At 55.4% G+C, this 27,632-nt stretch overlaps 8 protein-coding genes across 8 annotated transcripts; 5 read left to right on the top strand and 3 right to left on the bottom strand.

The window, feature by feature from the left end:
- Positions 1-418: 418 nt before the first annotated feature.
- On the top strand, positions 419-3,853 carry MAM_00875 (leucyl-tRNA synthetase; the record flags this gene model as incomplete). Its single annotated transcript, XM_040819674.1, has 2 exons — positions 419-487; positions 551-3,853. The coding sequence occupies 2 exons, from the start codon at positions 419-421 to the stop codon at positions 3,851-3,853; spliced, it is 3,372 nt and encodes a 1,123-aa protein (XP_040682939.1).
- Positions 3,854-6,028: 2,175 nt separating this feature from the next.
- MAM_00874 (transposase) lies at positions 6,029-7,480 on the top strand (the record flags this gene model as incomplete). The annotated part of the gene is made up of 1 exon (XM_040819673.1): positions 6,029-7,480. The coding sequence occupies one exon, from the start codon at positions 6,029-6,031 to the stop codon at positions 7,478-7,480; it is 1,452 nt and encodes a 483-aa protein (XP_040682938.1).
- A 2,928-nt stretch (positions 7,481-10,408) lies between these two features.
- Positions 10,409-10,843, top strand: MAM_00873 (uncharacterized protein; the record flags this gene model as incomplete). Its single annotated transcript, XM_040819672.1, has 2 exons — positions 10,409-10,598; positions 10,692-10,843. 2 exons carry the CDS (start codon positions 10,409-10,411, stop codon positions 10,841-10,843), a joined length of 342 nt encoding a protein of 113 aa, XP_040682937.1.
- Positions 10,844-12,003: 1,160 nt separating this feature from the next.
- Positions 12,004-12,373, bottom strand: MAM_00872 (diphthamide biosynthesis protein; the record flags this gene model as incomplete). Its single annotated transcript, XM_040819671.1, has 2 exons — positions 12,004-12,066; positions 12,176-12,373. The coding sequence occupies 2 exons, from the start codon at positions 12,371-12,373 to the stop codon at positions 12,004-12,006; spliced, it is 261 nt and encodes an 86-aa protein (XP_040682936.1).
- Positions 12,374-13,071: 698 nt separating this feature from the next.
- On the top strand, positions 13,072-15,424 carry MAM_00871 (ABC transporter; the record flags this gene model as incomplete). Its single annotated transcript, XM_040819670.1, has 4 exons — positions 13,072-13,584; positions 13,694-13,855; positions 13,928-14,601; positions 14,698-15,424. The coding sequence occupies 4 exons, from the start codon at positions 13,072-13,074 to the stop codon at positions 15,422-15,424; spliced, it is 2,076 nt and encodes a 691-aa protein (XP_040682935.1).
- Positions 15,425-16,897: 1,473 nt separating this feature from the next.
- MAM_00870 (uncharacterized protein) lies at positions 16,898-17,263 on the bottom strand (the record flags this gene model as incomplete). Its single annotated transcript, XM_040819669.1, has 1 exon — positions 16,898-17,263. One exon carries the CDS (start codon positions 17,261-17,263, stop codon positions 16,898-16,900), a length of 366 nt encoding a protein of 121 aa, XP_040682934.1.
- Positions 17,264-19,313: 2,050 nt separating this feature from the next.
- Positions 19,314-20,401, top strand: MAM_00869 (cell surface protein (Mas1); the record flags this gene model as incomplete). The annotated part of the gene is made up of 3 exons (XM_040819668.1): positions 19,314-19,422; positions 19,517-20,001; positions 20,111-20,401. The coding sequence occupies 3 exons, from the start codon at positions 19,314-19,316 to the stop codon at positions 20,399-20,401; spliced, it is 885 nt and encodes a 294-aa protein (XP_040682933.1).
- Positions 20,402-21,104: 703 nt separating this feature from the next.
- MAM_00868 (Dedicator of cytokinesis) lies at positions 21,105-27,307 on the bottom strand (the record flags this gene model as incomplete). Its single annotated transcript, XM_040819667.1, has 2 exons — positions 21,105-21,724; positions 21,778-27,307. The coding sequence occupies 2 exons, from the start codon at positions 27,305-27,307 to the stop codon at positions 21,105-21,107; spliced, it is 6,150 nt and encodes a 2,049-aa protein (XP_040682932.1).
- Between the last annotated feature and the right edge of the window lie 325 nt (positions 27,308-27,632).

Below are 27,632 nucleotides of genomic sequence, written 5' to 3'. Positions count from 1 at the left end.
GTGCGCATTGCATGTTTGCTGTGATGGTTTGTTCCGCCAAGACTGTACACAGTGTGTCTCCAGGCAAAGGCACTAGCCCGACACGGACGCAGCCACAGGTACGTAGGCCGCTGGATTTGGTACTGGTCAACCAGCCACACCCACCAACCTGCCGTCACTGGTGCCCCGCGATTTCCACCCCTCCTCTCAGTCCCTCCGTCGGTGACTCGAAAAAAAATTCCCACCGGGACGGACAGCATATGCGATTCTGCAAGATTGCCCGCGCGAACCAACAAAAGTGAGCAAGGAGCGATCCTTTCCCGCAAGTGAGTTAAGCAGAGATTCCTCCTGGCAAGAATAAATACCGTGCTTCTAGCTGTTGGCTGCGAAATCATCCCCGATGCTGATGTAATCGACAACCACCTGCAGAACTGGCAACATGGCTACAAATTCCGTGCCCAAGGCCATGGAAGCCTTGTCCATTTCTAAAACCAAGGAATTGAAAGGGGTATGTCGGCCTCATCTGTCTCTTCACATGCCGGTAGCTTATTCTGACGAACCCTCCTGTCAGACCGAAAAACGAGACTCCTTGGTTGTCATCGAGAAGAAGTACCAACAAAAATGGCAAGATGACAAGGTCTTCGAAGTCGACGCCCCTACGACCTCTGAAGTGCCCCTGCACTCAGTCTCCGCCTCCGAGCTACGAGAAAGGATCCCCAAGTTCTTTGGATGCATGGCATATCCGTACATGAACGGTACTCTGCATGCCGGTCACACCTTTTCGGCCAGCAAAGTCGAGTTTGCCGCTGGCGTTGCGAGAATGCAGGGAAAACGTGCTCTGTTCCCCATGGGTTTCCACTGCACCGGTATGCCTATCAAGGCCTGCGCCGACAAGCTGATTAGCGAGATTGGAAAGTTTGGCAAGGACTTTTCTGGCTACAACGAGAACGAGGGTGATGCTGTTGACGAGGAGCCAACTGCGGCAGTCGCTAGCCAGACCAAGGAGGACGTCACCAAGTTCACTACCAATAAGAGCAAAGCCAAGGCGAAAACTGCCAAGATGAAGTACCAGTTCCAGATTATGCAGGCGATTGGTATTCCCACAAACGAAATTCATCGGTTTGCTGACCCTCAGCACTGGCTCGAGTTCTTTCCCCCTCTGGCGATACGAGACTTGACTAGCTTTGGCTGCAGAATTGATTGGCGCAGGTCCTTTATCACGACCGACGCCAACCCTTACTACGACGCCTTTGTCCGATGGCAAATGAATCGCTTGAAGGAGCTGAACAAGATCAAGTTCGGAAAGAGATATACCATTTACTCCATCAAGGATGGACAGCCTTGCATGGATCACGACCGTGCCGAAGGGGAGGCTGTCGGTCCACAGGAGTACACTGCTTTGAAGCTGAGAGTCTTGGAATGGTCGCCAAGGGCTGCAGAGGCTGTCAAGGGAAAGGTCCCTGAAAGTGCCGACATCTTCTTGGTCCCGGCCACTCTGAGACCTGAGACCATGTATGGCCAGACGTGCTGCTTTGTGGGACCCAAGATCACGTATGGTCTGTTCAAGGCTGGTGAGAACTCATATTATGTCGTCACAGAAAGAGCCGCTCGCAATATGGCGTACCAAGGCATTCTGGCCCGAGAAGGGGTTGTTGAGAAAGCCGGCGAAATCCAGGGCATTGACATGGTTGGAAGTTTGGTGAATGCACCACTGTCATGTCACAAGGAAGGGGTCCGCGTCTTGCCCATGGAGACTGTCCTGCCCACCAAAGGGACTGGTGTCGTCACGTCTGTGCCCTCAGACAGTCCTGATGACTTTGCCACCGTCACCGACTTGGCCAAAAAAGCCGATTACTACGGCATCAAGAAGGAATGGGCTGAGTTGGAGATCTTTCCTATTATTGAAACTCCCTCATACGGCGACTTGTGCGCTCCTTTCTTGGTCAAGAAGTTGAAGATTGCTTCTCCCAAGGACACCAAGCAACTGGAAGAGGCCAAGGAGTTGGCATACAAGGAGGGCTACTACCAGGGCGTCTTGAAGGTCGGCGACTTTCAGGGTGAAAAGGTGGAGAGTGCCAAACCCAAAGTTCGCGCCCAGTTGATCGACGCTGGCGAGGGATTCGCCTATTCTGAACCCGAGCGAAAGGTTGTTTCTCGATCTGGCGATGACTGTATCGTTGCTCTGATGGACCAATGGTACCTGGATTACGGTGAGGAGAAATGGAGACAGACGGCTCTGAAATGGGTTGAGAACGCTGATGGCAAGGGCCTGAACACTTGGGCTCCCGAGACCAGGCACAGCTTCGAGGGTGTGTTGAACTGGCTGAACCAGTGGGCCTGCGCCCGTACCTACGGCCTGGGATCAAAGCTGCCCTGGGATCCTCAATTTCTGGTTGAGAGCTTGAGCGATTCCACCATCTACATGGCCTACTACACCGTGTGTCACTGGTTGCACGGTGACTTGTATGGACGTGAGAAGGGCCTTGGCAACGTTGCTCCCGAACAGATGACGGACGATGTCTGGGACTACTTGTTCTGTCGTCGCGACTTGAGCGATAAAATCCTGAACACGTCCAAGATCCCGCAGGCCACATTGGAAAGCATGCGCCGGGAGTTTGAGTACTTTTACCCCCTGGATGTGCGAAGCTCCGGTAAAGACTTGATACCCAACCACTTGACCTTCTTCTTGTACATCCACCTGGCCATCTTCCCCCCGGAGTACTGGCCTCGAGGTATCCGGGCCAATGGTCATCTGATGCTCAACGGAGAGAAGATGGCCAAGAGCACTGGCAACTTCATGACCCTGCGCGACCTGGTCGAAAAGTACGGCGCCGATGCCTCGCGCATCGCCATTGCCGACGCCGGTGACGGAGTGTCGGATGCCAACTTCGAAGAGGACGTTGCCGACAACAACATCCTGCGCCTGTTCAACTTGCGCGAGTGGTGTGAAGAAATGGTCCGGGAGGAAGCTGAGCTGCGCTCCGGTGGAACCAACACCTTCCAGGACGCGCTGTTCCTCAACGAAATGAACGGCGTCGCGCGCGAGGCCGTCGAGCAATATGCCCAGACGAACTACAAGCTGGCCCTGAAGGCGGCCCTCTACGAATTAACGGGCGCCCGTGACTTTTATCGCGAGGCCTGCGCCGCCGGCGGCATCAAAATGCACAAGGACTTGGTCTTCAAGTACATGGAGATGCAGGCCCTCCTGATGGCCGTCATCGCCCCCCACTGGTCCGAATACATATGGCTAGAAGTCCTCAAGAAGCCCAGCACCATCCACAAGGCTGCCTTCCCCAGCGTGCCTCCGGTCGACGCGGCGCTGTCGGCCAAACGAGATTACGTGCGCAACACAGCGTCCAACGTCAACTCGGCCGAGGGACTGCAGCTGAAGAAAAAGGCCAAGGGCAAGGAGACGTCTTTCGACCCCAAACGCCCCAAGAAGCTGACCATTTACATGTCGGACAAGTTCCCTGCCTGGCAGGCCAAGTACATCGACCTGCTGAAGGAAATGTGGGATCCTGCTACAAAGTCGGTCAACGACAAGGAGCTGAATGGGAGGATTGCCAAGATGGGCGAAATGAAAAAAGCGATGCCCTTTGCGCAGACGTTGAAAAAGCGTCTGCAGTCAGGCGAATCCCCCGGCGTGGTTCTGGAGCAGAAGCTTGCATTCAATGAAAAGGAGACGCTGGCACAGATGCTGCCCGGCTTGAAGAAGACTGCTGGCCTGGTGGAGTGTGATGTGTTGGTCGTAGAGGAAGGCGGCAAGAAGGGCGTGAAGCTGGCAGATGGTCAGGAGGTCGATATCACGGCACCGACGGCGGAGAATGCCGTGCCCGGGGTGCCGACCTTTTTTTTCGAGAATGTCGATGTGTAGGAATTATGACGATGGATGGGGCTGCTGGCTATTCGTTAAAGCTGCGGGGACGACTGGGATGGCAAAAGACGGTAAAGCAGATAGACGTGACGTTTTACTGTTTACATGTTGACGTAAATGACGTTGTCTGTGACGTGTGCGCCACAAGGCATTCAGACGACTCGGTACGGAGTTATTCCGGAGCACCTCGAGAGACGAGACCAGGGCAAGCATTTGTCGTGACATGTCAACCAGGTCGTCTTGTCGTTGGCACTCTCAAAGATAAAACGGCGTGCTTGCATACTGTCACAATGCCAAAGGTACATATGCGGGATGCACGATATTTGCAATTCAACACCCTCACGAGATGCGCGGTAGTCGACAATTACAGCCGCACGCATCGCTCAGGACACGCTTCCGCTCGTGCTTCACTCGGCCGACAAGTCTGCATCCGCAGGTCAGGTAGAAGACAAGTGCCCAGAGCTGACTGATAACGCAAGAACCTGCCCACCATGATGATACACGGCATGCAACGATGCGAAACAGGAGGACGAAAAAGCGGCCAGTGAGTCGTGAGTCGTGGCTGAGCAACATATTTTGAGACCAGCAGGAGGGGGTCAATCCCCAAGGGCCCATTGGTCGGTTCATCTGCTTCAGTCCGTATTGGACAGTGGACAGTACGACACGATGGTGGTGCAAGGTCCTTCATTATAGAGTGTGCCCCTGCGACACAAGCCAGCGACACATTGAAAGCCGCGACGAGGTTATGATGGTAGGGAAGATGCCAGATCGACTCGCCAAGCTGGTTTTGTGTTTGCCGAGCAGCCATCTGCATGATCGCACAATGACGAAGTTGTCTGGTCCATGCTGGCAGCCAGCTGCGACATGCGAATAAGCGACGGCTGTGGTTACGCTGACTTGCTGGATTGCAACAAAAAGTACAGCTCCAATCGTAGAGGCCGCCATGGCATCAAGTTTTGTAGGATGGGCGCTGCTTCATCGAAAACGGCAGCCAATTTGCAGCGACCGACTTTACTAGTGCGAGTGCGAGTTCAAGCGATGCGTCGAGACGAACTTGCGACGTTGAGGGTCATCAACTGATTATACCAGGTTGCTCTATTCGTCATTTATTTCCTGCCGCCAATGCCGCACAATTGTATCGATGAACAACGATTTGAAGATGGCTGACAAAGGGCTGAGCCTGAAAAGGATTCCGGTAAGCTGTCAACCCAGCCGTTTTCATTCGCGCGTTTTGTCTCTCGACTCCCTTTGACCACCAGCATGAGACACGGCCAACTCGGGGATTTGGCCCAACTTTGCCTTGATGGTTTGACCGTTCCCTGCTGTTTGCAGCTACGTGCAACTCTATAGTCCGTTCTGATGAAGTTCTTGCGCACGTGTTGTCTGGGGCAGACCTTGTGGAATGGCGAGCAACTTTGAAGAGTTGGCGCCACCAACCAGCCTGCAGAACGCCAAGAAATTTTGCTTTTTTTTTCTCCTTGCCGTTCTTGAAAACCGCTCGGGGAGATTCGCCACCGGCCAGATTTCCCGGCGGGTTGCTTGACGATGGATGCTCTGTGTGTGCTTTCGTATTGCCTCCGTATGAAACACCACGTCGATAATCGTGTACATGGGCTCTTGTGCAAGCTCGTGCAGCACGGTTGCCTCGAGACGCGTTGATCCTGTTCTGTGACAACCTCTCCCCTCCTGTGGAGGGGAGCTAACTTCCCTTTCCTTGAGTTTTGGGCGTCGCCATCCATCTGTCAAGCCATGCCCTCCGTCTGGCTTTAGTGGAAGATTTGCGGACACACCGTCGCCGTGCCGAGGAACCAGCCAAACTCCACTGGGTTGAGCGGACCGTGTCCCTGCTAGTGCTAGGTTCCTGCAATGCAGTGATGTGTGCAAGAATAGTTTGGGCCCCATATTGCTCCGTACTAAATCCGTATCTATATCCATGTACTGACGCCAAACGCCTTGTTTCGTGAGTCGTGACTCGGCTGGGCCTGAAAAGTACCAAGTCGGTAGCCTGACGTGGGCTCCTCAGATCGACGGCCAGAAAATGCGCCAACAGCCTTTGTACGATGGTAAGCCGTCCAAGAAGCCCAGACTTCATTCGTACCGATACTTCATTCCTTCAGTGGCCTGGATTAAATTGAGAATAGCATCAAGATGGACGGATATTACAGAGTAGCAACAATGGAACCAACCACGGGCAAAGGAATTGATTCGAGACAGGACAAGGACAGGGTCAACGATGCCTTGTGTACAACTGCCCCGCCTAGGCAAGTTGGAACGCGATGGACTACACGCTTTATCCAGCGGCATCACTATCATAAAGGTCTTCAAAAAAAGATTGATTCAAGTCGAAAAGCTTCAGAAGATGTGACAAGAGCTCTTTCTTATTACAACAAGCTTAAAGAGGCTATTCAGCAGTACGGAGTCCCTCCTGAAGATATCTGGAATATGGATGAGACTGGCTTTCGTATTGGAATGGGAAAGGACCATTTAGTTGTTACAAAGCGAAGAAGAGCGCATCTATTTTCAATGCCAGAAAACAGGGAGACTGCAACAGCAATAGAATGCATTTCTGCTGGCGGCAAAGTTATTCCTGCCTTTCTTATCCTTACAGGGCAAAAACACATGGAGTCCTGGTATCGGATAAAGGAGCTTGAAGCTAATACCAAAATAACAGTCTCACCAACCGGCTTTACGAATGACGAAATTGCAGTTGCTTGGATACAGCATTTTCAGGAATTTGCAACGCCAATAGGCAGATATCGCCTTTTAATCCTAGATGGCCACGGATCACACCATACAATTGAATTCGTTGAATACTGCGAACAGCACGATATAATTCCCTTTGCGTTGCCCTCGCACCTTACACACATCCTTCAACCTCTTGATGTTGTGATATTTCAGCCACTAAAGCATTATCATGCAAAGGCGTTGGATATCATTGTTCGAGACGGCGTGTTGAATATTACAAAGATTGAATTCCTTGCTTGCATTCAAGCTGTACGAAAACAAGCTTTCAAGACTACTACTATTCTCACAGCCTTTCGAAAAACTGGAATTTCACCCTACAATCCACAGCCTGTAATTGAGGCCCTTGAACAACGAGCTGCAATTTACACATCAACACCATCGCCGCCGCCGTTATATCACAACAACTCTTCCGACTTTGAGACGCCCACAACACTCAGGCAGATAAATAAGGTTGCCAACAAGCTAGGGGAGGTATTAGAAGACGATACATCCCTTGAGCCTGAGTTTGCACGCAATATCAGTCGTTTTATCCGCGGCTCTCTTATTGCAGCTACTGAGCTTATACAGACGAAGAGAGACCTTGGGCGTACAAAAGCAGCTCAATTACTATCACAGCGACGTAGAGCTCATAAATATCACGCCCTACAAACTGGTGGCGTTCTTTCTGTGGATAACGCGCGTGAGATGGTCAAGCAAAACGAGAATGACCGCCTTGATACTGCTCGTCGGGTTGTTGAGGCAGCCGACAAAAGGCGCCACAACCACGCCAAGAGGACGTTTTTTGAAGCAGCTAAAAAGGCACGTAAATGGCGTCTGGATTCTGTACTAGATCTACTAGAAATTTGGGACGAGAAGGGTGTACATTATAGGCGAAGAGGTTAATAGCGTTATTAGGTTGAAAATTGGCCCGCCTTGGTGTCCGGCCCGCCTTGCTGTCGAGCACCACCTTTGGTGGTGAGGGCTTTTGCTAGCCGAACCACATAAAGTGGGGCGGGCACGATTACTAGTACTGACAACTGTGCTGGGTCAAAGACAAGGCTAAGCTTTCTGGAGGTCTGGAACAGGAAAGCTTCGCTCTCCTTGTTAGGGCGAGCTTTGTCTGCCACTCCAAGTGGTCTGTTCTAGACAAGGCTTGTTCGTTAGGTTGAAGTTTGCAATTGGCCACAGACCCATACAGGCGAGATAAGCGTCATTTCCGCATTTCCGGGATGCTCCGACTGTAATCAATGATTCGTGGGTGGAGAAATTTCGCCAATTCCATTGCCAGCCAGCCCAGCAAACGGAGGGCAATGGTGGCTGCCGTTTTGGCGGCAGCAGTTGTTGTACCCGGCAAAACGTCCCACGGCCGTGGTTGCAATTCTCCGCGCCCGTCAACCGTTGATGACACCCACTCAAGCGATGATTGTTGGGAGTCCTCGTCCTGCCTTGATCCATACATGCAGTGGCTCGGTAGTTGGTAGCAGCTGAGCCGTGGCCCGTTGCCATGTGCCGTTTGATCCATTCGTGTCTGCACCTCAACCAAGTATCGTACGTAACTACGCAGACTGCTACCGTTGCTCTCGGGCGATCCCTGCTGTGTATGGTCAACGTGATGCAGACCTTTGATTGCAAGCCCGTCCTGTGGGGGGAGTGTCAACGCTTACAATGGAGGTCATGCGTGGGCCGCAACCAGAGTTTGGTCAGGAACGAACAGCTAAGAATGGTGACGAGCGATGGACCAAATACTAAGTATACAGTCAGATACGGAGTACGGAGTACAGAGCCACAGTCGAAACAACCAGACAACATCTGCTCTGCTTGGTAACCGTCATGACATGGACAAGGGCCGCTTCAATGGTTGTTTACTGCTGGCTTGTCAGCTTTCGTGCAAGGGCAGGAGCGACCGGGCGACCGGGCGACCGGGCGACGGGGCAAAGAGCCGCGAAGGCCACCAATGGCCGCAGCGAAACCAGAAGATGTGCGAGCAGGCATCAGGCATTGTGAGGAGGTGCTTTTCCGCAGCGGTCAACCGGTGTTGCGACCACGACGGACCGTCCGTCGTGGCGTACCCCAGGCCCAGACACAATTCTCTCCGAGTTCTGCCTGAGGCAAAGCCTGCCCTTCCCGCTCCTGCAAGCTCCTGCAAGCTCCTGCAGTGAGCTGAGCGGTTCAACAACACGCATGCGGCGAGACAGGCACCAAGGCCAATGGATGCAAGCGCAAGGCCGAAGTGGGATCACAAAGGAGAGGACGAAAGACGAGACGAGGCTACTCCGTACTGCGTACTCCGTACTTGCACTGCCAATCTGTGTCAGCCAGATCGGGGGGAGGGGGCCATGACCACATCGATTCCATGTACCCTGCTTCGGGCTCACCCACCAAGCAGCCGCCGCAGCCCGGGGACAAGGTACGAAGGATCGAAGTACCCAAGCCCATGGCCCAGTTGCGACCAAGTGCAAGCCACTTAGCGTTGGCTCGCTGAAGCAACAACCCGAGTCAACGCCAACGTTCACGTCTCCATCACGCCTCCTCGACTGGATCTCATCGCCACTAGCGACTCGTGCTGGCCGAGCCTTTGTTTGTTTGTTTGTTTGTTTCTTTGTTGGGGATGGGAGGGGGGAAAAAATCGGACTGCATCAGAGATTGCAAGACAGCACAAGCGCAGAATAGAATGCGGTGCCGTCGACGGCACCCAGATGAGGTGCCCGTCACGGGCAAGGCGCGGGACGCTTCTTCTACGTCCACATGTCGTAATACAGTACTCCGTACAGCACATACATGTACGGGGTACATGGTTACTTCCAAGTAGTAGGTACTTGAGTAGGCACACAAAACTGTGCGACGGCGCCTCGTCCGGGGTTGTACGGAGTACCGCGACGGTTCTAGCAGCCACTTGCGACTCACCACCACTCGTCATTTGCCTGTGACCACTTACTGCAGCGAAAATCAGCACTTTCAATTTTCTTGGGCGCCACTTTTATGTGCATCATTTTTCCCTCACCCCACTCGCCTTCTCCTTTAACCTCTGTCCCCTTGACGCGGAGTGCTCCGTACTTCCAAAGTAGTGGGCAAGCCAGGCAACTTCCGGTACTCGATACTCTCCGTACTCCCTGCTGCGTACGCCGTACTCCGTACTCCGTGGGTGGCCACGCACTCCCCCCAAGCTTCTTCCCTGTCCGCATCCCCCCTTCCCCACCTGCATGCAACTCTCGAAGCTGTCTGATTTTCTCCAACATTCTCGATACCAGAGATAACGCACCATTTTTCAAAACCACTTGTTGACATTGCTCCGTACCACCTGCCCAATTCACGTTGCTTCTTTCCCCGTCTCGAGCTCGGCATTATATGGGTACATCGACCGCCCTGCCCACTTCCTGTCCACCTTGCATCGCAATACCAAGCTTCGTGGAGAAGCGTCCATGTCAGCCCTGTAAACGACCTACGTAGTTGTTTTGTTGGGCCGGTGCTCTTTTGTTATATCTCGGCTCCTGCATCGTCAGCGTCGTCGCCTCCCACCCACGTCGTGTGCGCGTGCTACGGTCAATACTCGCTGCTCCGTACGCGTCACTCTACCCCGTTCACATCGGTCACCTTAAAGAATCAACTCCGAGACACTTCTATCACCGTCAGCTTTTTTTTCTTCATACATACGACGTGGCGAGAGCAGCATACCAGGCCCATCAGCTCGGTTCTTGGCGGCTGCTCTCTTCCTGTCCTTCAGAACATAGCCCATCACGAGCTTCGATCCGTCAGCTTCTACCATTTTCGAGATTGGCCTACCCGGATAGCATTCAACAATTTCTGTCTCGAGACGCTTCATCGTCAATCACGATGCGGATCGGCCAGAACCTGGGCGCGCTTGTCGCTGCGTCTGTCGCCATTGCGGCTTCATCAGGAGAGCCCTTCATCGCCCAAAGTACTTTGATATCGATCGAGACGCCATTGGGCAGACCAACAAGCATACCGGCTGCCCTTGAGAGCGGTACTAGCTTGAGACTCGTACCGTCTGCCAACGCAACCAGTATGTCCCCCTTATCGTGTTACTCTGCCTTGATAGCATCTCCGGCGCAAGGACCATTGTACTGCATCGCACAGCATCCTAACACTTGATTAGCTCCTTTTACTACGGCAACCTCACCCGCCACGACTCCCAATACCACCACGTCGCACACGGCAGAGCTGACTGGAGGCGCCATTCCACAGCAGATGCAAGCTTCCATGGCTGGTCTTCTGGGATTTTGCATCATGGGTCTTGTCATGTTATAATCGCGAGCCGTTTGCACCCTCTTTCCAACTATATTATTCGTACGGCGATGGGTACAGGAGGAATCGGTAATAATTCATGGAGCTCTTTACGTTGAGGGAGAACAACCATCTTGGCATACGAACTAATGATTCTACACGACGACGCTATCGGGCGGGCACTGTGCGCGCGCGCACTTGCTGTAGCGAGTCGTGCGGGCACGCGTATTTGTATTATTTATTTGTACATCCTTTGGGTCGTGGTCTGCGTCTTCAATGTGGCAGCGGCAGACAAACGGGCGGCGGCGGCAGAGGAGTGATTTCGCAGCAAACGCACAAGCGTTCATTTAGACAACGCTCCAGGCGGGTCCGGCGTTTATAGATAGAGATACCACATTACCGGGACACCAGCACTTAGTATTAGAGTCTGGTGGTTCTATCAAGATACTGCTCATTCCGGCAGGAATTAATACAATAGCATTCAATCACTTGATAGCCTCCGAGAAGCGAGGACTGTAAAAGACGGGGGATTGTGTAGTATGCGTAGCAGCGAAGCATGATGAATCCCTTGATGAATCCTCGACCCGACTTTAACATGTGATGCAGGCATCCCAAAACTGCTCGGTGGCAGGCCGCCCCGGCTTCCATTTCCCGAGAATAGTTGGAAAACCAGTGCAAACTTCTGCACATGATGTACACGACGGTAACCATTCTATGTAGACGGACGCGCTCGACGAGGAGCTTCCGGCACCTTTTTGCATTCTCGCCAATGTCAATGGCAAGCATCGTACTGCAGGCCGTGCAGAACCTGTGCTCGAGCATAGTTCTCATCTCATCAGTCACTCCACGGGTCGAAGAAAAGCTCCGAGGGGTGAAGAGGAGGAGCGGGTCTCGCCCGGGATGGACAGAGATTTCGATGCCAAGAGGGCGCCCTTGGCCCCTGTGCATTATCTGTGTTCCCTGGGGGCTTGCCCGACGCGTGTTACCTCTGCTGTGCCGTGGCCCATGGTACACTGCATTGGCGCAATGAGATGACTCGACTCGGCGCATTTCGCGCGGCCAGCACAGCACGTTGGGGCTTTTTGTCCCCCGAGTAACTTGGTCGACGAAGGCTTTGGCGGCTGGGTGCGATGCTTCCGTCTATGTGACTCCAGGGGTCCCTGTCTTACACACCAACCGTCCTTCTAGGCAGCGATGGGGGGGGCTTGGGCCGCGCTGCCGGCGGGCGGCGGTTTAGGCAAATCGTCCTGGGCCGAGATTAGCATCCAGGCGCAACTGGCTGTGTCAAGGGCGTGGCGGGAAACCCGTTCGTCTAGAATCAAAGGTATACCCGTGGTTTGGGGGGTCAGGTCTCACCAGGTCGAAGATGACGCGGACCATTAGGCTGCAGCTGGGACAGACAGCAATGTCCTGCTCGTCGCGTAAGTCGTCCAGCGCGATCTGGAAGCGGTCGCCGCAGGGGCACGGGTAGTGGTATAGCTGGAGGGATTCGTCAAAGGTCATGTCTTCGATTTCGATCTCGTCGTAGATGGAGAGGTTTTCGTCGTCGAACATGGCTGGCGGCCTGCTGGGGTACAGAATTCGGAGGAGATGGATGTACTCGAAAGCACTGGTTATGTAGTGCCGCTTGTGAGGATGGAATCGGGCCCAAGTTGGTTTGTTCCGGGGGAAGGCGAGACTTGGGCAAGAGAACTTGGTGTCGATGGCAGCGGGGTCCCATGATTCGGGGTGAGGCAGAGAAAAAAGTCGAGAACTCCGCAGGTGTGGCTGGTGTTGTGGACAAGTCTGACGACGCGGGGCCGTCCTTGTGGCTGGTGGGGTGCTTTCACATGCCCGGCCGGCTGACAGTGGGAAACTTGCACACTCTGTGGCTGTGGCCGAGGGAGAGCCCGGGGAAGTAAAGTGGATACCAAGTCCGACCACGTGCTTTGGACGTTATTCCTCCTCGAGTCGTGAGCATCTGTTTCCTTTCGGCCTTCATTTTCCCCTGGCCCCGGGACAGAGCTCCAAGTCGGGTCACGAGGGTGTTTGGTTAGTCTTTGTCGTCGATTCAGCTCTGGGTGGTTGACCGAAGTGCTTTCTCGGTCGAGCGTGAAGCCCCATTCATCGCGACTCGCCACCAGCCCAAATACCAAATGCGCCAGGCATAACCGCTCTGCATTTGCTACTCCGCAACATCGAGGGGCACACGCGAGCTCTCTTTCTTCCGACATAGTCAGAGCACGCCATCCGCTGTGGTTCCTGCGCCGGCCATGGCGTCCCAGTCAAAGCTCTCCCTCTCGAGGGACCGCAACATCCGCAACGTCGTCAGCGAGCTCACGCGGCTCTACCTATCTAACCGATCGCGCATCTCGCGCGCCGTCTGGATCACGCTCTTCGTTGCCCTCGTCAACCGCGTGCGGCATGCCATCTCGGAGCAGAAAGCTGCGTCGGCGCGCGAGGCCGCTCAGCGCGAGGCCCGCCGCGCTACCGTCTCAGCCGGCGGCGAAGAGACGCCCAAAAAGAAGGTTGCGCTCGATCGCCAATTCTTCCGGTCTCTGCTGCGGCTGCTCAAGATTGTTGTTCCCGGGTGGCGTAGCACGGAAACGAGGATGCTGATCAGCCACAGTTTCTTCCTGGTGCTGAGGACGCTGATTAGCTTGAGGGTGGCAGAGATGGACGGTGCCATTGTGAAGGCGTTGGTCAAGGGGAACGGGAAGGAGTTCTTGACCAGGATCCTTTGGTGGATGTTGATCGCCGTGCCGGCGACCTTCACAAACTCAATGGTAGGCTCTGGCGCGTCGGTGCTGTGCCGAGATGAGTGCTGACACGTGTGGTCAGTTGTCCTACCACCAAGCAGAGCTGTCGCTCAAATACAGGACGAGATTGACGCAGTACATCCACGACAAATACCTCTCCAACCTGACGTTTTACGGCATCTCGGCTCTCGACGACCGGATAAAGAATCCGGATCAGCTCATTGCCGTGGACGTTTCCAAGTTCTCCAACAGCCTGGCGGAACTGTACAGCAACTTGGCCAAGCCACTGTTGGACATGGTACGTCAAGTCTGCCCGTATAGGACGGAAATGGGGGCGGGAAGTCGGGAGACTGCTGACGTTTCTCTCTAGACCATCTACACGTGGTCACTGTCCAAGAGTGTTGGCGGCGAGGGGGTAGTCTTCATGTCACTCCTCGTTCAGCTTTCCGCCAACGTCATGAGAGTCCTCACGCCGCCGTTTGGCAAATACGTCGCCGACGAGGCCAGACTCGAAGGTGAATTCCGCTACCAACACTCCCGTCTGATAGACTACAGCGAGGAGGTCGCTTTTTACGGCGGCCACGTGGCGGAAAAGGACACGCTCGACAAGGGCTACTTTACGCTGATCAAGCATGTCAACTACATTTTAAGGCGGCGATTCTACCACGGATTCATGGAGGACTTTGTCATCAAGTACTTCTGGGGTGCGCTGGGTCTGCTCCTTTGCAGTGTCCCCGTGTTTGTCAAGTTACCTGGCCAGGTTTCGATGAACATGGGCGACAGGACCGAGTCGTTTGTCACCAACAGGCGCATGCTGCTCTCTGCCTCGGATGCCTTCGGCCGCATCATGTTCTCCTACAGGGAGATCATGGAGCTGGCCGGCTACACGTCGCGGGTCGCGTCGCTGCTGGACGTCATGGACGACATCCAGTCGGGGCACTTTGAGAAGAGACTGGTCTCATCCAGCGGCATCGAGGACAACGAGGCCGTCTTGCGGGGACGGGGAACCGTTCACGAGAGCGAATTCATCAAGTTTATCCATGTGTAAGTTGCCCAGCCCAGCCGCCCGGTCGACTGGCTGCGCGTCCAGGCAGGTCGAGCATACGTGCTAACAGCGTCCGTCCGTCCGTCCGCCTGCAGCCCCATCATCTCGCCAAACGGCGACGTCCTCGTCAGGGCCCTGTCGTTCTCCCTCGCCCAGGGCGACCACCTCCTCGTCGTCGGCCCCAACGGCTGCGGCAAGTCCTCCCTCTTCCGCATTCTCGGCGGCCTCTGGCCCGTCTACGGCGGCACGGTCTACAAGCCTCCCTTCCACGCAATCTTCTACCTGCCCCAGCGCCCCTATCTCTCGCGCGGGTCTCTGCGCCAGCAAGTCATCTACCCCGACTCCCTGCGCCAGATGCGCGCCCGCGGCGTCACCGACGCGGACCTCGTGTCCATGTTGAAACTGCTCGAGCTCGGACACCTCGTCGACCTGTACCCCGAGGGCTGGGACGCCGAAGCCGAGTGGCGTGACGTGCTGTCCGGCGGGCTCCAGCAGCGCGTCGCCATGGCTCGTCTCTTCTACCATCGCCCCAAGTACGCCATACTGGACGAGTGCACGAGCAGCGTCACGCTCGAGACAGAAAAGATCATGTACGACAACGCCAAGGCTTTGGGCATCACACTCATGACTGTCAGCCACAGGAGGAGCTTGTGGAAGTACCACACCCACATCTTGCAGTTTGACGGGCAGGGCAAGTATGTGTTTACAAGGTTGGATGCCGACAAGCGGCTAAGGTTGGAGGATGAAAAGGAGGAGCTGGAGGTCAAGTTGCGGCAGGTTCCCGAGCTGGAGCGGCGGCTGGAAGAGTTGACGGCCGTGTGAGCACGAGCGAACCGGCAACCGGCTCGGGGATCTGCACACGCCCATACACATGCCCGTCTGGGAGGCGTACACGAATGAGAGCCGTGAAGCGACGGCGGTGCCCGTCGAGGCAGTGTAGATTTAGCAGATGGCCCAGTTCGCAGAAGCAGACAAGCACAAATACTCGCCGTCCTGCATCGTTTGGGATTCAAGACGGTTACTTGATACAGGGGATGAGCTCGCTTGCCGTGGCTCCTTGTCATTTCCAGTCAGCTTGGGGGCTTCCTTTGGCGGTTCTCTCTCTTTTGATCTTCTCACCGGCCCCAGACGACCGCGGCGGGCGTGCGAGCGTGACAGTCTTCGGTCTCGCCATCCACGCATACGTGGCCGGTGACTGTCGTTTGGGCGCGACGACAAAGTCTTGCCGGACCACCCGCCGGCCTTCGAGGTCGCTCGCTCTTCACCTCTTTCCGCCTACAAACGACGTGAGATGAGTCCACGTCTCTCGTACGGCGTGTGAGCGGCGAGTCGAGCACTTCCCTCCCTCGGTGGGCCGGAGAGGAGGGCCGGGACGGCGCGTATGAACCGCCTGAACCACCTGAGCCGGGCTGGGGAAGAGAAACAAGTGCAGTCTCATGTCATGGACTAGTTACTACCCCATGGACGGATAGACGCATTGTGTTTGCTAGAGGGCAGCCGACGGAACCACCCCCCTTGGGGAAGCGCCAAGATAGCGCATCGCACTTGAACTAATTACCAGGTACGGAGTGTTGGGGTACAAGTGCTCCCGCCCGCTCCCTTGCAGGTGAATTGGCAGGGTACACGGGTCCAGGCAAAGTCGTAGTTGCAGCCCGAGGATCAGAAAGCACCCTGAAGACGCCATCAGGCGAGGCCGTCAGCAGGATTCCGGGGGCGTGGTGCTCCTTTCATGCACTAATGTATGTACACGACGACGAGGTCCAAGACTCAAAGAGTGACAAAGAGAGTCTAAACTCGCAGCGTAGCTAGGTCGTTGATTATGCAATGTGCTCAGTCCGAGCTGAGCCTACGACTGACTGGCCACACCTCAGCTTCATCGTAAGGGCCTTGTTCTGTGGTCCCCATGGTGCGCCTTGCGTTTGTAATTTGCGTTCACAGGTCTCCACGGAGACTTGGCCGACTGCACCTGAAACAGAGGCCACGAGTTGGCGGGCACATGACGGACGGCGAGGGGTGACTTTGGCCGATATGAGACGTGCGTAGGTGGCGCTCGACATGCACGCGTGCACAGGGACACTCGTTTGAAGTGTGCGAAACGTTTCTGTATTGAAAGAGAGACGAAGAAGAAAAATCTAATCTATACATGCATACCATGACGCAGCACCACCATCTTCACTCCACCAGCCGTTTCACGCTGTCGGCGGTCTGCTTGTCAGCCGCACTGTCAGATGGTCCGGCCGTGACGGTGACGGATGCCGAGAAGGGGAAGTACATACCGTAAACGCGGCGACTTTTCTAGTTGGTCTTGGTGGTCGCGGGCATGACACCGGCGCCAGCAGCGGTACCTATCTTGGTGAAATCACCGGGGACCTGGCCGACTACCGTGGCGGCGTTTTGTCCGACGCCGGTGGCGGCGCCGAGGACGTTTCCCGACGCGGCGCTTCCAAGGCCATCGCCGAGGAGGTTGAGAAGAACGTCGCCGGCCTTGAAAGCCTCGGCGCCAACGCCCTGGGCGGCGTCGGCAGCGCCTTTACCGGGTCCGGAGTTGCAGAAGCCGAAGCCGCAGATTGCGTTGAGGCCTCCCATGTTGGCCTCACGGGCGGGGGCGGCGGCAACGAGGCCGACGGAGGCGATGACGGCGGAAACGACGGAGAATCTCATTTTTAAAAAAATTAAATCAAGTAGATGGAGAATTGAACAAGAGGCTCAAGGACGGTCGATTGAAGCGGCGCCGGGCTGATTCAGTCTTGGTCTCGCATGTATAAAAGAACGGAAGAAGATGTGAGCAAGATTTGTGCAGGTGCAAGGACTGGTTGGCTGGTGTGAGAGAAAGGAAGAGAGGGTTCCGGGTCAGAGTATTTATCTATCTGTTGTTTTTCTTTGAGCGGCCAGTCTAGCTGCCGGTTTGGCCGGACCAGAAGGGGGGAACGTCATGACGGGCTACGGTCGTGATGGCGCAACATTGCGCGAGTCTAAACAAGATGGCACGGATGAGTCGACTTTTCTGGAAGTCCAGATAAATCGGCCGCAAGCGCGAGGCTCGAGCTCCGAGGCTCAGCAGCAACGGACGGCGGGGTTGCGCGTAGTTGGGCAAGGAAGTTGGTGCGTTGGCAGCAAGCCGCTGGGGACGCTAGGGTTACAAAGACAGGCGAGAAAAGACGGGGGGCCCCCGATGGGAAGAAGCTTCATCGACTCGGAAGAGGCGTGAGCATGGCTGCTGAGCAGGGCAGGGCAGGGCAGGGCCGAAAGGGGAGGCAGGCGATTTGCGGCTTGGACCCGTGCAATTTGCGCTCGATGCTGGATGCTGGTGTTGATGAAGTCTACAAGCGGCAGCATCACGTGAGTGGCGGGTCTGCAAGGGGCAGCTGGCCGGGGGGCGACGCTATTTCGGGCACGGCTGCCCCAACGGTTCGTTTCAAAAAGGTCAAAACGCACCTTTGCGGCCCCACACGGAGATGGCTCGACCAGGCACGCACGAGGCACGTGCAAAACTCCCCGCAGGGTGGTAAGTTACTCCGTACTCCGTACTCCCTCCGCATCCACCGGTCCATCGGGGTGGCGGCTCAATTCATCTACGAATTCCACCGGTGCCTGACAGGGCCCACGCCCACGACGCCTCGTCGACAGGGCGGGTTTCGACTGTTTCAACGCGACGCTGCGATTCTGCGGCGGTCGAAGCCGATGGATGCCCGGGTGCTGTCCACCACGACCTACCACGCATTGGCCATCGTGGTCCCCGTGGCTTGTCGGCGTCCCATCACGACGCAACGACCTTGGAACGTCTTTGCGAATCGACTACCGAGGTGTGGATGGACATGGGATCATGAGATGCCTTGCTCTCGATGAGGCAATCCACAGCCACCCGCCCCGCCGTCACGAGAACTGCCTCTGCCGTCATTCGTCTCAGCCAACGGGGCCAATCTGTCTGTCACGGCCATGGCCATGCCCCCTTCCTGTGCGTCCTGCGGTGTGCCCTGTCCAGGCGGGACTCGGCCGCCGCCAAGATCGGGCGCGACGTCTGTCCGCCTGCGAGAGATACGGACAGGGCACAGCCGTCGTCTATCTATCTATATCTAATCTAGCCTTGCCGCCAGCCCTTCCTTTTCCGCAAATCCCCGTGGTCCGCTATTGGCCCCATGTTTGGTCACCGCCATACCACAGTGAGCGATGGACCGGGGGACGGTCTGACCGTCCGCTCGTCGGCGTTTCAGGGCGTCGTGGGTGGGAGCTCTGATTATCGACAACGCTTGCTTGGCTCGGGCATCGGTAGTTCGTCCTTCGTCCAAGCCCCGGCGCCTTGACTCTGCCTTTTGACAGGGACAATCCCGGCCGGGGCTTTGCGGCAAGGCCATCGACGTCCCACGGTGCCGCCGCGAGGACTCGTCGCAGTCGCCGTGGCACGGGTATGCAATCTAACTTGGTACGACTACGACTATTCGCTAGCTTGCCGCATCCGTACCCATCCATGGTGAGATGTTGTCGTCTCATCGTCCCCCGGCTGCGTCCAAAGCGTGTCGACGGCAAAGGCTAAAGGCTATATATACAACAAACACCGCCGCGCCCTCTTTTACTTGGCTGTCTTGTTCAATTCAGTTCGACCCCCAAACTCTCTCCGTCCTTTACTCGGTTTTGCTACCTTCCTTTTCGAGAGTCCCGGTGACTCGCCACGCGCGTTTAATAGCAGACACTCACTCCTTCTCCGCAACCAACAATGCGTTCCTCCGCTCTCTTGGCCGCCGTGGCCGCCTCCACCGTCTCCGGCCATGGTTTCATTTCAATGATCCACGGTGACAATGGTTGCACCATGCCTGGTTACACTGGTAAAAACGCCTTCCACTCCTCTTCCCTCCTCGGACCGTTCCTGTTCCGACTTGCATTGCTTTGTCTTGAAGCTGACGGAGAAAACTCCAAAAGTCACCGACGGCACCCCTCGCGACTGTGTCGTCAACGCTTGCGGCGCCCAAGCTGACACTGGCATCATCCGTGACAACGAAATCGACTCGGGCGAACGAAATCCTCTCGGTTGGACCCAGGGCAGCGGCGATGTCGACTTGTGCACCAACATCAACAATTACATGGGCATGGGCGGCGCGCCACCCACCAACAGAGGTGCTGCCAGCTCTGTCGGCGTCGAGGACGCGATCCCAAACCTCACAGGCCTTTCGGGCCTCGCACTTCCCAAGCAACGCCGCGGCGCGTACAAGCGGCAGATCAGCAACCCTTTGAGCGGCCTTGGTGGGAGTTTTTACAACCTTCCCATTATTGGCGTGGCGGGCATGGGCGGCCAGCGAAATACGTACCCCCGTGAGACCATGAATGCCGATTCGCGCGGCAAGGGTGCCACGTGTGGTCTTCCCACCCCCGACGCCAAAGGCGTCGTCCACCTGGTTTACAGACAGGTTCGTCGCTTCTCTTTTTCTTTTTTTTTTCCCCTTTTTCCCGCTTCCCCGCACGCAAAGAAAAAGACCTGAGCTTCGTCTGGACTAACATGACTCTGCCCCCCCACAGGTCAACCAGGACGGCGCCGGCCCCCTTACGTGCGCCATTGACTACACGTCCGCTGGCCAGGATCCCAAGGCCTTCCAAGCCGCTCAAGTCCTCAACAATGTGCCTGGATCCGGTGTCTCTGGCCTATCCATCGCCACCAACACCGACTTCCAGGTAGCAGTCCAGTCGGATCCGACCAAAAGATGCACCGGTAAAAGATGCGGCGTCGAGGGCCTGTGCGTCGTTCGCTGCCGCAACGAGGCTATCGCAGGAAGTTTCGGCGGCGGTGCCGTTTACACCAACCGCGCCTGATAAATCGTGCTTCTCGCGCTCAGTCTCCAAGAGTAAGGTGCTGGTTGTGGTGTTTTTAGAAAAATCGAAGATAATGAAACCGTTGATTCTGCTCACCCCGGCCCCCCCCCCCCTCCCTCCTATTAGTGTTCACTTTTGTACATAGAATTCACGAGTACGTAGTTGCGTTACATGATATATACTGCCCGATTTATGTAAAACTCTGTCACGCCCCACCGTGGACATGCGCGCCCAATGTTATAGATATCTGCACGAACAGCAACAGACAACCCAACCTTTGGACTTCCAAAAGAACGTGCGTGCTTGCCCAAGTTGGGATGTGGGGCCGGGGCTCCGTTCTCTGACCGCCGCAGACACCCGGAACTGGGGGCTTTGCATGCCGGGCCCCCGGACGCAGGGCCCCGGCTGTTCTGTTGGCCGGCTGCACAAATACACGGACAGACTCGACACCGTGTTTGGTTGGAATACGTAGCTATCCCAGATTTGCGGCTTGATGACGAGGGAAAAACCCATCATTGTTTCAGAAGTATACGCACTGCCCTACGGTGGTATCCAGAACACCTGACATAGAAACCTTCTCCGCCTGCACCAAAGAGAAAAGAAGAAGAAAACACAAGTCAATGACCTTTGCCCGCTTGATGCGTTGTTCAGACCTGTGGCAACCACGCCCCCTGGTCAAAAACAGCGCTGCCCCTCGCCTGTCTTACTCTTCGTCAACGCTCCCCATTACCTCTCCCATCTTGTTGCCCTTGATTCCCTTCTTGAAGAGGCTAAATCTCCTCCTCACGCTTCCTGATTTCTTGACTGCGGAGAATTCCGCTTCCGTGACATGTTCGTCGATGCCACTCTTTCTGTCCTGGCTGCCCTTGCTAGCTGAGCTGCCCCGTCTTCCACCTCCGCTCGTATCATCCTGCGAGCCCTCATTCCCAGACTGGGGCTTGAAAGTGCTTTGTCGTCGACTGCCCTTGCTAAAGCTGCGGTCTCTACTTGGCGACATCTGCGACTCGGCGCTTCCGGGAGCGATTGCCGCTTCAGAAGCTTCATCATTCTCTTGATGTGGTTGTGGTTGGTGATGCTGCCTCCGCCCAGGCAAGAAGCTGAGTCTGGCACTGCGCTGTCGTAGTGATAGCTGGCGCACAACGGGCGCTTCCTCGGCTTTGGTGCCGTTCAAGGATGTGGCAATATTTGCCCATTGTGAGGGGCTCTCATCTCCAGGTGAGAAGGTGCCGCGGAATGTCGTCGACGGAGTCGAAACTGTTTCGCAGGGCATTGGAGGAGGAGGCGCAAACAATGCAATCTCTGGCTCATACGCTGCTTCGAAAACTGGCCGCGTGTTAGATGGTGACAACATACTCGGCAACCCCGGGTCGACTTACATCGTTGAAGCTCTCCCTGTTTCTGCACAAGCACTGGATTGTTGCTTCTTGCAAACAGGCCCAAGACTCTCTTGATCATCATGGCATGGTCCACAAGCGCCATCTTGATTGCTGTATTCCGTGGCTCCGCATGTGGCTCCGCATCCCCGTCCTCGTCCTCGTCCTCGCCCCCGCCCTCATCCGCCTCTGGCTCGGGCAAGAGCCCACGATAACACATGACGCTTTGTCCAGATGACGGGTTCACAGAGACGGAAATGGCATCAAGCAGAAGCTGTCCGACTTCCTCCTCTCCATCTAGTAGTCGGCGCTCAAGCCCCGTCATCTCCTGGGTTTTTCGCACAATGCGCTCCAAGGCTGTTTCATGTGCATCGAGCCTAACCTCGTGAGTCTCAATGATCTCGCTCCGTCGCAGAATGGTCGGGAAAGGCTCGGCGGTGACAAAGACGGTCTTCTCTGCATAGTGGTTCTCGACGACACCAGACGTGCTACGTTTGGTCGTAAGGGAGAAACTCTGGGGGTGAGAAGACACCAGGAAGTCGCGAATGACTTGCGGCACACGCGCTCTTTGAAACACTTGGTGAGACAGGTCCCGATGCGGGCTGACTGTAGATACGATCAAGAATTGTCCTTCGACTTCCTCAATGTGCCCCGAGGTCACAATTTGAGCGGAGGGATATTGCTCTTGCATTCGATCGGTAAAGGCTGCCGCGCGCTCCGTTGGGGCACCTTCGTAAATGAATTCCTTATCCCGAATCCCGGACGGGAAACCCAACCCTTTGTACACAACTTTGAAATATCTTGGAATCAGCTTTTCGCTCTTGGAGATGGTCTCGTAGATGGTGGCTATTGCGCGCTCTGTCCTGGCTAGCTTGGCGAAATCGAAGACGTTGCTCTCGTATTGTGCTTGCAGCTCCTTGTAGGCAGTCAGAGCGTTGCTCCACGACTCGCCCTCCTCGAAATGCTTAATCATGTCGAAATAGATCTTCTCCTTGCGCTCAAACTGTGTCTGTGCCGGGAAACGTGGATCTGCCAGAGCTTTCACTTGCCTAGTCGGATCCCATTCGTAAAGATCCGCATGAAGGCGCAACGCAAGACCGGCTTCGGCGTGGTTCCGACTCTCCGCCTGCAGGGCCGCAAGCTGGTGCACGTAGCGAACAAAAATTTCCTCCTTTTGCATATCTCGAAGAAACTCCATCAGTCTCAAACGATTGATGATGTTTGTTGCCTCCCCGTTGTCGTCGCACCCATGAACGGCGACCAGCAAATCGAGGAACTCGTCCAACGTGCAGACGAGTTCTCGAACTGCAACGTACAATGGCTCATCCGGAATTTCGGAAAGCGGGCTAAACCTTTCCAGCAGCTCGGCAATGAAGAGCTTCTGCAGTAAGCTCTCTGTGAGGGGTTTGGACTTGAAGAACTGATCCAGGCTGTCAATCATTTCCGTCTGGATGACGGTCAAGTCTTCACTCAGCGTCCATTCGCTGACAATCATTGTCTGCAAAACTTCGACCGCCATCCGTCGCAAGCCCTCGTGGACGCTCAGGCACAATCCGACAATCGGTCCGACCAGCGTGGGAACGTATTGTACTTGGTAACCTCCAATCTTGGCGAGGCCGTAGCGGTTTCGCTCCTCAATGGTCGTTTCCCAGCCAATGGCTTCCCATGTTGTCCGCAGAAGCTCAGCGCCATGCTCTCTCACGTCACCGGCAATTTTCCAAACAGCCCTCCTCTTCTGCTCCGGGAAAGTTTCCAATGCCAGAGACGTGCTACCCACCAACTTGAGGAGGGTTGTAAAGAAGAGCTTCCACAGCTCCATATTGAAAGACTCGGCCTCGTCGGGGTCTGGCAAGAACGATTCCAGCATGAGAGCAGCCACGTATTGTAGAGTGCGCATGGTTGACTTGTGATGGAAGATGTGCAGACTGAGCCAGCCGGCAGGGAAAGCTTCGCCCGAGAGTATGCTCATGTGAACGCGCAGCAAGTTTTCCAGGACCGTGGCGAGATCAGCGTCCGCCGCCAACTCGAGCTGCATCCCGGCCGGGGAGCTGGATACAGCTGAAAGAATGGCAGAGACTTCTGCCAGACTCTCGTCGAATGTGATGTTGGCACAGACAGGCCTCGAGGGGAAAGGGTAGGCCGACGGGAAGAGAAGAGAGAGTCGCCTTCGGGGTTTCGGGGGCAGCGACAACAGCGACAGGTACGAATCGATGATCCTCGGTATATGATCAGGTATTTCCGGGGCCAGGCAGTCAGCCTGACTAGCAATCACGGAGCAGCAGAGACGCACCTGCTCCCGCCACTGTTCCGAGACTTGTTCGACATGGCCCCAATACGGCGATATCCAGCGGACCGTGTTTGCACACAGTGCAGACTTTTGATCAGGGCTGGCAAAGAGCTCCAGCTTGGAGTAGTTGATGATGAGGACCAATTTGTACAAAATCAATTTGCCCTTGACTTGAGCACAAGAATCCATAAAGTCAATGGCAATGTGAGTGACCTCCTCGGTATCAAGCAACCCCGTGAGCTCCGGCAACCACGTATGAAAGTGTTGCACTGCCAACGTCTGACTGCCAACTAGAACGGGGGCAGGGTTTCGCATCATGCGGTCGAGAGCCTTGAAAATGGAGCGAAGTTGGCGGGTGAATCCTTGTGTTGAGGATGTGATTCCGATGCCCGCTTCCTTGACCTTTTGCTGTTTTCGAGCATGAGTAATGAACTTCAAAATGTGCCTAACCACCTTGAATGTAGAACGGAGATTTCGAGAGGTTTCTGGCTCCGCGGGCTTATCGAGCAGGCGGGCAAATGATCTGACGAGGCCCGAAGTAGCAAAGGGGTAGTTGAACTGGGCTTCTGCGTATTGGTCAACCAAAGGGCCTAGATTGAACCGACGATCATGCACAATGCCCAAGACCCTGACCAATGCGGTGAAGACCAAGTCTTCAAACTCGTTGTTCCCAGAGTGTTGGACCAGAATGCCGAACAGTCCGTCGAGCACGTCGCTGAGAAGTTTGACAACCTCAATTTCAGGCACAAACATCAATTGTCTCAAGACTGCGGAAACTTCTTCTTCCGGCAAGTCTTTCCATTTAAGTAGGCCGAGAATGATTCTGTCCTGGGAGAACCGTGTGCTGCACAGGAATGTATTCACATTCAACACGGCCAACGGACCAGTTACATTTTCCGAGTGCTCGTCCCTCCCTCGAGGAGCCCAAGGTACGGACAAATACCCCCCCTTACCGGTTGGGCCTGCCTGAGGTGTTGAAGTGTTTTCGTCTATCTTATAGAGAAGCAATCCATGGCGGCCGTCCCGGATGAAAGCCTGTCTATCCCACAAAGGCATATAGGCGATGGCAAAAGGGGGGCCGGGCACGTCGCACAAGAACATGACAACGTGCGCTGTGAATACGTCAGCGGGCGACAATGAAAGTCTGAGTGTTTGATTCCAAGCTTCTCCTCGTTCTGCAGCCACAGTCTTGAACGTTGTCACCGGATCCTTGTTGGAGCCAGCATAGATGGCGTTTTCAAAACGCTGGCCGGAAGGTGCGCGAACCTCTATGGTAACCTGATAGTTATTGCCTTGAATGCCTGAGGGCATGGCGGTTGCGCTTCCTCCATATCGAGATAGAAGATGCTGGCGTGCCAAAGAAGCTGTGCTTATTGAGAGATAGATATCAGATCTTGGCTTTGTTGGGGCCCCGGAAAACCCCATCCTATTCGTTTTGCAAATACCAGATAGCAGTGTCGGCGTGGCTTTAATCAGGACATCTGCGTCGGGATGATCAAATGCGCGCAGTGAGACTTGCAGCCTTTCGCCCCGGCGCGACCTCTCGTATCTTCCTGCAGCACTGTCCATGACCTCCAGAATGAGTGGATCGAAGTCTTCATCCATATCCTTTTCTGCAGATGCGCGCCCATGTGCCGGTGACCAGATATTAACGACTTGTTCAACCTCCTCGTCTTGCTTCATTATTGAATTCACCTTCAAGACGCCAACTCCAACAGTGCGTTGTACCGTTTGGGCGGCTGCAGGAATGCTTACGCCATTCTTTGATGAGCTCGTCGTACCAGGAGGCCCATGGCCATCCGACGTCGTGACGGGTCGTTGGCCCTGCTGCTCAGACGCGTCCGTTTTGGGGAGGACTGAGCCCCTCGAGAAAGTAGGACGCCCAGGCTTGCTCCCCCACATCAAACTTCGCCTGGTGGATCTGGACACACTGGAAGCTGAGGATTTGGAGCCATCTCTTGGGAAGGACACTTCTGTGGCCGTTCCGGACCGTGAGATTGGCTTGTTTGGCAGAACCTGCTGCGAGGCGAGGACTTTGACTACCAAGTACAAATCAGACTCAGTCGACGTCGAGTCGCCTATGTCTTGGGCCGAGAGATCGATGAAGAGAGTACGCGACGAAGAATCTTGGGCGATAGCTCCGATCGTGCCGCCGGCCGGTACGTCAACGGTGAATGATTCCGAAAGGATGGACAATCTTTCCAACTGTGGCTTCGCAACAAGGTAAGCGACCAAGGTTGTGGCTTCGGAAGATGACCCCGCGAAGCCCTTGACGTCGAGGAGCAGGTGATGTACGCTGGTCATTTCGACGGTTGGCTGCGGCGGCTCATCCAGAAGAGTCATGACAGACTGGAGCCGGGTCATTTCAACAACGGAATCGTCTCCAGTCAGAATACGGCCACGCTCAACTGGGTCGCGAACAATGACCTCGCCTCCACAGAGCTTGTTTACTCTGACCAAGTCCCACACTGTCTTTTCTCGTAGACGGCCGTACTCGTGAGATGTGAGAACGCCGTACAGGAACTGCTGTCTGCTGAGGTTGAGGCTAGTGACAAGCTTGGAGAGCGTGTCCAGGTCCTGATATTGGCGAGAGAGTAGAAGCTGGTGCAGGTTCTTGGAATGCCATTCTCTCAGACAAGATGCGATCTCGTCAATCAAAGGCTCCTCGGCAGATGTAGGGGTCTCGTCACCGATTTTAAGCAAGGGGACCGGGGCGGCGGGTTTCGGCACGGCTGGGTCTCGCTTCACAGGTATTGATAGACTGCTCAAGGCGCCATTGCGTAGCTCCGACAATGGCTTCCTTTCCTTGGCCGAGCCAGCAGAATTGACTGGAGTGATGGATTTTCTGAGCTCGCCGCCAGTAATGCCACTCTTGGCGGAATCACTAGCAGGTCGCGGAGACGCTGCATCTGCGTTTTCGTCTGGTAGTTCCTCGTACCGGTCTTGGTCTTGGTCTTGGCCGTCTCGGTCGTCAGCTTCGCCGAGCATCTCTCGAACTTCAACACAGCTGCGGGGGAAGATGCCACTAAAGACCCTGGCTTCCAGAGTCTGTCCCTTGACTGAAGTCAGGCCGGCAAGCAAGCTGGGCGGCGCGACCAAGTACCCCCGCAGCCAGTTGCCGTCTGGTGTCTCCTCGATAATGTAGAGCTCATCGCCAATTTCAAGGGGCAGGTCGGCCGGGCTCTCGGCAGCAAAGGGAAACGTCGCGACAGCAAATGCGATGCGGGGGAGAGGCTGCCAGGGCATTGAACCGGAGCAATGGCGCTCACCTGCGCCGAGGCACCGTGGCGATGGATGATGTCGTAGTCGGGAATAGCAGCTGGGTGTTCGAGCCTGGGGGCAACGGAGCGGGCAATCCAAAATCGAGGTTGCGAATGCGGTGTCCAACAAGCTTCGAATGTCCGGGTTGCAGCCAACATTGAAGGCACTCACGCGCTGCTCAGGGGCAGGGTGACAGCATCAACGGTCCGCGATCGGTGAGCTGTCCACACTACACTTGTCATTCGCCCGTTGCTTTCCTTTCAATCGAAGGCCGAAGGAGAAGGAGACGAGGAAGAAAGAGACCGGTTGG

The sequence above is a fragment of the Metarhizium album genome (genome assembly GCF_000804445.1).
Source record: "Metarhizium album ARSEF 1941 chromosome Unknown scaffold_1, whole genome shotgun sequence".
NCBI classification, from domain to species: domain Eukaryota; kingdom Fungi; phylum Ascomycota; class Sordariomycetes; order Hypocreales; family Clavicipitaceae; genus Metarhizium; species Metarhizium album.
The sequence above is the reverse complement of the archived record's forward strand: the minus strand, read 5'-3'. Positions and strand labels throughout refer to the sequence as shown.